Below are 7,749 nucleotides of genomic sequence, written 5' to 3' on the forward strand. Positions count from 1 at the left end.
CTCACACCCCCCCCCCCCCCCCCCCCCCCCTCCCAACAGTGATACAGGTGTTGTAACACGTAGATTAACCAATGGGAATATATCCTCACCGTCACAACCCTACTCTCTCATTCTCTCATTGCTGTGTTTAGATTATTACTCACTCGCTGTATTCTCATCTTCCAGAAAACAGCTCATGCATTTTGCTCATTTGCTCATTACAGTGTATAAATAATTTACATGTTTAATATGAATGTTAGATGCAATATAGGTCTATCTATCTATCTATCTATCTATCTATCTATCTATCTATCTATCTATCTATCTGAGCTCAGGTCTTGTGAAATATCATATTTACTAAATAGCTTTAAATCCATCATGGTAAAATGCTAAATCTGTAATCCATTCTGACCCAGAGTTAAAAACACAAACATGAGCGCTGCAGTGTCTTTGATGTAGTAATGAGGCAGGAATGCAGTGAATGTTGATCTAATTATGGGTAAGGTTTCTTATTAAACATAGCCTAAAACATGCGTCATGTCTAGGTGTTCTCAGTAATGCATTGCTAAGATCTAACGGACTGTTTATTTCATTTCATACAGTCCTGCATTCACTTATCTTCATTCATATCTTCTGCTGTCATTCCATCATCCCGTTCGTGCATCTCTGCCTCTTCCCGCATGAGACGCTGGTGCTCTCTGGCACTGACCACAAAAGATCTGATTGCTCTATGTCTGTCAGTTATGATTTTAACAGAATTCAGTGTATAGCTGGTAATTGCAGCACGTGTTTGAGAGTGGCTCTTAACCCTTTAGAACCTAAAGCTAAAATAGGCCGTTTTCACTCATTTCGTTTTTTTGAGTATAAAATTTTAACACAATGTGGTATCTTCAAGTGTAAGGTGTCATTTTTTTTCAGAAAATGATTGGCTTTCAGGAAATTACAGTTATTGTACATTATTGTGTGTGGTGAGTTAGTAAATAGAATTGAAATAGACAAAAAATTAAAAAACGGGAAGAAATTTAACTGCTTTTTATTTAGAAAAAATCTGAAAACTCATGAACGAAAGAATCTAATGCCTCAGTCTTGAAAAAGGAACTATAATACATATATACAAGTCTTTTTGGGACACTAGATTGCACAGTTTTCACTCAGGAGACATTTGTTTTACCCCAGTTCTCCAGGCGTTTTTGGATCCTTCAATCCAGTCATTTAAATGTGGTGCTCTCTGAAGCAGTTCCTGTCTAACTGCAAACATAGTCCCACATCACATTCCTGGCACTTCCATGGGGTGCTCCTTTTGCATCGTATGCAACGACGCCGACCCATGCTGGCCCTCTCTGAAAGGTTTTGAGTGTTACTCACAGGAACAGGCAGATGATCACATCTCTCTCTCGGGCTGCCATCCAGGGGAACACCTGTGAGCTGAGCAGCTAGCAGCTCCTGAAAGTTTTGCCGTGTCATGCACTTGTCATGGTGGATGGCACACAGCTCTTTGTGTAAAATGAAGCTGTTGGTCACTGCAATGTCTAGGAAGTGCTGGAAAATTGTCATGTACCACTTCCGTGTTTTACGGTGCACAGAATTTGTTCCGAGCATCTGGTCAGAGGTGTCAACTCCTCCCATATACTTATTGTACTGCTGAACTGCTGTTGGCCTGGGAACAGGGACCTTCTCTTTTCGCCCATCCTCTGTCGTCTGCCACCTTAGCACAGTCTCCCCGCTGTACACTGTGTGGATAGTTGTGCACATGGAGACCTCCCTTGTGTCCATCCGCCGACACGTTCGGTTTTAAAGGGTTAATGCAATTCGCACAACTACATTAGCTGCTCTTTTGGGAACAGACTGGTTACAGTTTGACACTGTTTTGGTGAGAGGAAGTGGTTGCCAGAGGAGGGAGATGGAGGAAAAGAGAGACTGATGTAGGGGGTTGACGAGATGACAGGGGGAGGGCCTCAGTGATGTATGATTTGATTACTATCAGATAATTCATCATGTACTTTCTCTCTCTTGTTTCCTATACTCCGACCCTCCCTTGACTCTCCAGAGACCTGTTTTTATTGTCTTTTGTTAGTTATTGACCGGGTTTATTATTGCCCAGTTTTGTTTTCAGTGATGTCATGCACCGATTTTATTATTTTTGTTTTATTTTACTTTATTTATTTATTTTTACAGTTTAGAAGTAATGTATATGATTATAAGATTTGTTAGTCTAATGGTACAATTTTTTATTTGTATGCAGATACACAATAACATGCAATTACATTTTTTAAGATTTAACTACTGTTTTAATATAATACATTTATTTAATATTTAAAATAATTATTCAAAAAAAAAATTTTAAGTTCTGAAGGTGCATTATGCTTCTGTTTGTGTTCCTTAGACATTCAGCATGTTGTTCAACACAGCAGTTATTATACATTAAATAATGAAGAACTTAAGGCTTTTTTCTCTCTGTCTCAGGATCTTCAGCGGCTGAACTGTGAGCACAGGACAGAGAATGATACCAGAGTTGTGGTTTGTGACCTGGGAAACCCAATGGTGACTGACACAAACGTAAGAGCCATGTCGCACAAACTCTATTGATATGATGTAATATGCAAGTTTGATTCGAAAATGAATTAATGAAACATACAGTACTCAATAGTAGTACGATGACAATGAATTGTTGGCCAATGCTTTGCAATTGTGTGGTACATACTTATGTTATGGACATATGGTGTATAATGTGCTTTCTTGCATTACAGTGACGATAACAAACCTCAGTACTCGAGGGAGCAATAGAGTTTCCTTCAAATGTCTGTGCCATTAAACCAGATATGTTATCATTCAGATAGCAAACCTGTCAACAGACTAACTATTAGTCTAAACGTTACTAACTTGCTCAGCAATCTTCATTTCAAGCAATTACCCTTATACAGCCACCATGACAGAAATTGACATAAAAGAGAAAAAAAAAACTTGTGGCAACTCTGAAAATGCAATACTTGCTTTGTTGCATTATGAATTGGATTCTGATGTATTTGTCAACACATAAAATTGGGCTTTTGTTTATATACTTGTGTAGAGTTTGTATTATTGCGTTCTTGCATATGTTTTGGGTCTTAGCTTTCAGTGAGAGCTTGAATCCTTCAGTGCATTAACATAAATGAGCAAGACAGAGGGAGGAGGATTTTAGAGGGGTGAGAAAAGGGTAAGACAGCATATCGGTTTGCCCTTTAATAGGCAGATATTTAGTAGCACTGTCAGTTTGCTGAGACTTCAGGTCCTGTATGAGACACCTGCACATGCATCACACACACACATCTCTTGATCCTGTTCAACCAAAATAGGATGCTGAAACTGAAGGATATTCAGTTGAATTAGAAGGTTTTTTCAATAATGAAACAAGAGATGAGTGCATAAATGCGTTCAAAGGTTTGGGGTCAGAATGTTTTTTTTTTAAGAAATTAATGCAATTAATACTTTTATTCAGCAATGAAATAGATCCAAAGTAACTGTAAAGACATGTATAATGTTGCAAAAGATTCTATTCAAAAGTGAAAGTGAATCCTGAGCAGCGAACTAATTTTCGGCAGCCGCAGCACCCCGGTTGGGAAACACTGATCTAAAGAACCTTTTTCAACTATAAAGAACCTTTTGTACAATGAAAAGTTTCCATGGATGTTAAAGTGTCTTCATGGAAGTACAGATGCCAATAATAAAAAAAAACTATTTTAAGAGTGTATATAAACGTAAAAGTATTATTTACTATATTATTTACTCTCTTATGTTTCTGAACATTCGTTTTTACAGTGTATTTGACACACATACCTGCATCTTTATTAACCAGTTTACTCCTCTCCTCTTCTGTTTGTTTGGGTTGCAATGCTTGTTAAAGCAATTGAAATGTAATTCGTCTGTAATTTGATGCATAGCTGGTAAATGCTTTGGCTCGAGCTGTGCCAGCTCATTGAGAGCAGAGGCAGGGCAGAGAGGTTTATGACTGCATTTACTACAGCAGGTCAAAAGATGTTGCTCATAAAATATAAATCAGAGCATCACAACTGAATAGGCAAAAATATTACCTGTAGATGGGCATACAATATGAACCTGCGGCTTTAAAATGGTATTAGTCAGTATGTGTGGAGACAGTTAGCTGGATACTCAGAGCTCTATGTTTTTATATGTCCAGTTGGCCTGTCATAGCAGTGGATTGTGGGTTTGGAATAGAGCTTGTAAATTCAAAGAGAGCCAAAAAGAGAAATGTGTCATTTTTTGATGTTACAGTATTTTCTTCTGTCAAAACCATTCATAGGGCCCGCCTGGACCACTAGATTAAATCAGCACAGCCAGCGAGGATCGAATGCAACTTTTTTGGAACGAACGCAACACTTTCGAACGAGCACACCTTTTTTTAAACAACAAAATAATGGCTGTTTCGTGGATTGTTGAGAAAGTACATACGTTCCTCTCATTGATAGCCGAGGAGCAGTTCCAGAGAGAGCTTGATGGGACGACACGGAATGAAAAATATTTCAGGAGGTTGCGGCAGTAAAGACGGTGCAACTCTAACGACATGTCTATAATCCCGCCCACTCTAAAGCGGTACTAAACTGCAGTGGAAACGCAAACTGAGCCGAGCCGTACCATAGAGTGGAAAAGTGCCATATGGGGACTGCCACCAGCCGGACCAGTGTCTGAAGCACGTGTGAAACAACTCCAATCCCATTGGCCCACGTAGCCCATGACATCACAGGCGTGTGCCCGGAAGTATAAGAGGGCACCTTCGGAACACGTCACCAACTTTTGTTGTCTTCAGGAGCTGTTTGTTTGACAGTGCGTGTGATAGCGTTATAAAGAAACCAAAGCAAGTAAACGTATTAGAAAGTGTGTGCCTCTGTGTCTGAGGTTTCTGACACCCGAGGACACACTCAATCTATACTTTATGTGTCTTGGTGAGGAGCACACACATTTGGGGCTCGAGGACTCTGAATGCGCTCATTGTGAGAATTTACAATGAGAAAGCTCCGTTCGTGTTTGTCACTCTTCTCGAGGGATGAGAGACAAGCATCTGCGTCTCGTGGTTCGGGTCCCTCTGGAGGCATGGCAAAGACTCAGATCGCGGGGTTCACAGGTCGAGCTTGCAGAAAAGGATTTTCGGCAGCTCCGCTGAAGCGGTGGTTAAGAAGTTCAGGGAGGCGATGGTGCAGTCCGCTGCCTTCAGGAGGCTCATTCCCCGCCGTCCCAAGTCATCCTCTAAAACCTCTGAGGGGGCTGGTCCATCTCAGTCTGAGGATCATAGGCAGGATCAAAGAGTAATGTGGCCACTCGAGCCCCTCCTCCCTCTAGGAGTCAGGCACAAAGGCAGGCGAGCACTAAGAGGAAGCGTTCTGGTTCTAAACCGCACTTAGCTTCTAACACTTCTTGATGCACCCCCACCCACACCCCCGACTAATGTTGCTCTTATGTGTTTCGCTTGTTGGTGAACCACTGACTGAAGGTCCAGTCTCTCCCTTGTGATGTAAGCTTTTTTTCAAATACTCACAGTGGTCGGGCTGCCCTCCTTATCAGGGTTTTTCAAGTAGACAAAAGGTCAAAGGACCAGACCTGAGCCTCTTTCTAGCCGTCTCCCCTGTTAGGGTTTTAAATAGATGGTCTTAAGCCTAGTCAGGTAGTAGGGGTGGGCTGCCCCCCTAAGGGGTTTTTAAGTGAGTGGTCCCCCTGGGCCCTGCATGTTGCTTTGGCTCATTGTAACACAGCCTTCTAACGATAGCGGTGTTCTTAGCTTGGTTAATGGGATGTCCCTCCTGATTGGCTGGGTTCCCCATTTTTCCGAGTTATGTTAGTGGCCCCAGGCGTCAGTTGCTTTCCCCCTTTCTGAGGGAAGGTTCGGTGTATGTCTGTTGCTTCCCTTGGTTCTCTCCCACCAGGTGAACAGGCATGCGGCATGGCTGACTGGGCATTCCGCTAGTGGATGCAGCGTGACTTCCCTAGAAGGGGAATGTCTCAGGTTACACATGTAACCATGGTTCCCCAGGAGAGAACGAGAGACTGCCTAGGGCTTGTTTTCACGTCTCCTTCAGACAACCAAGTTGGTGACGTGTTCGGCAGGCACCCTCTTATATTTCCGGGGGCCCGCCTGTGACGTCACTGGGTAAGTGGACCAATGGGATTGGAGTTGTTTCACACGTGCTTCAGACACCGGTCCTGTTGGCGGCAGTCCCCATAGTGTCCGCTAGAGGACTCAGCATCTCGTTCCCTCTGGGAACCATGGTTACATGCGTAACCCTAGATGTTATTTAATATACATGAGGTGCAGGATTTTGGACCAATAAGTTTCCAGTGTGGGCTGGGCTGTGCAGCACAGTGGCGCTGAAATATTGTTATAGTGTTCATTAAATATAAGCTGAGTTGCAGTTATTTTATATATACTAATAATGAGTTCTGTATTGTCCAATTAGATGCTGTTACGTCATTACACGGGGACTAGCTCACTGGTTGTTTATGTTTAGCGTCAGTATGCTTGCAGGCTCCAGTGCGGATGGTTGTGGTCAAACCCATCAGCACTGGGCAAGAGCATAAACCCCACTGTTGTAAAGTTATGCTTTACTAAGTAAAGTTCCTTCAACGGATTATCTTTGTTGTGTGCTTCTCTTTACGCCTCCACGGACACTGATAAACTAACATTACAGACGAGAGCACAACAATATAAACCAAGTGACAGATGAACCCATTCTCATTTGTTGATGTTAAGGATGCTTAGAATATTAGCATGATTAGCATTGCAATTTATTATTTTGCCTAAATAATGCCAGATAGTGGTAGGGCAGAAGCAGTGGTAGTTTATTTGGTAAACCTGTTTGGAAACAGTCATTAAAGGCATAGTTCAAACCTGTGTGACTTTGTTTCTTCTGTGGAACACAAAAGAAGAGAAAGAGAGTTGTTTGGCTCTGTGACCTGTTAACATGTTCCAGATTTGGAAAAAGGGGATGTAGTCATGGTGACAGGCTTCATCATGAGCTAAATTATCATGGCACCAGCGGAGGAGGGTGACAAGGCCACAGATCCCCCAACTCACATGCAACAAGCAAAATGAGAAACATGTCATAAGCTCACACTCACACATCGTCGTCACTAGTGTCACAAAATAATTGTACCACACATGGAATCAACGTGTAGCCTGTGATCAAATGCAATATGTTTTTTTTCCTTCTTTTCTGTTTTCTTCTTTTTCAAAACTTTCCAAACTAGCCTTTCATAGCCCATAAAATGGAAGTCATAACCATGTGGGTGCGGCTCATTCATCACAAATAGGGCATCACAAGTCCAATGTGCACAAAACATGTTAGTCACACCTCCTCAAGCAGTACGAGCATCACATACGGTTCCTGTATGAGGAACAGCAAAGTTTGGTACTGACCCTGTTCTATGAAGTAGAAGCTTTGGAAAGGAAGTAGAAGAAGGAGTAAAAGTCACAGTAAAGCCATTTAAAATATTACAAAATATTTTTTTCTAATAAATGCTATTCTTTTGAATTATCTTTCGCAAAAATGTTAAGCAGAACAAGTTTTTTCAAAGTTTATAAGATAAGAAATATTTCTTGTGAACCAAATCAGCATATTGGAATCATGTGACACTCAATACTAGAGTAATGGCTACTGAAAATTCAGCTTTGCCATTACAGAAACAAATTACATTTTTATATAGATTTATTTATATATATATATATATATATATATATATATATATATATATATATATATATATCTCACAATAATATAGTTTTTT

At 41.1% G+C, this 7,749-nt stretch overlaps 1 protein-coding gene across 1 annotated transcript in view; it reads left to right on the top strand.

Moving 5' to 3' along the window:
- The window catches only part of LOC107598003 (integrin alpha-8-like), a 55,645-nt gene that overhangs the window by 18,771 nt on the left and 29,125 nt on the right, over nucleotides 1-7,749 (top strand). The window contains exon 9 of the mRNA XM_016289243.1: nucleotides 2,443-2,535. Within this exon, the coding sequence (XP_016144729.1) occupies nucleotides 2,443-2,535 (93 nt within the window). The remainder of the gene's footprint in view (nucleotides 1-2,442; nucleotides 2,536-7,749) is intronic.

The sequence above is a fragment of the Sinocyclocheilus grahami genome, unplaced genomic scaffold (genome assembly GCF_001515645.1).
Source record: "Sinocyclocheilus grahami isolate Dianchi unplaced genomic scaffold, SAMN03320097.WGS_v1.1 scaffold242.1, whole genome shotgun sequence".
NCBI lineage: Eukaryota > Metazoa > Chordata > Actinopteri > Cypriniformes > Cyprinidae > Sinocyclocheilus > Sinocyclocheilus grahami.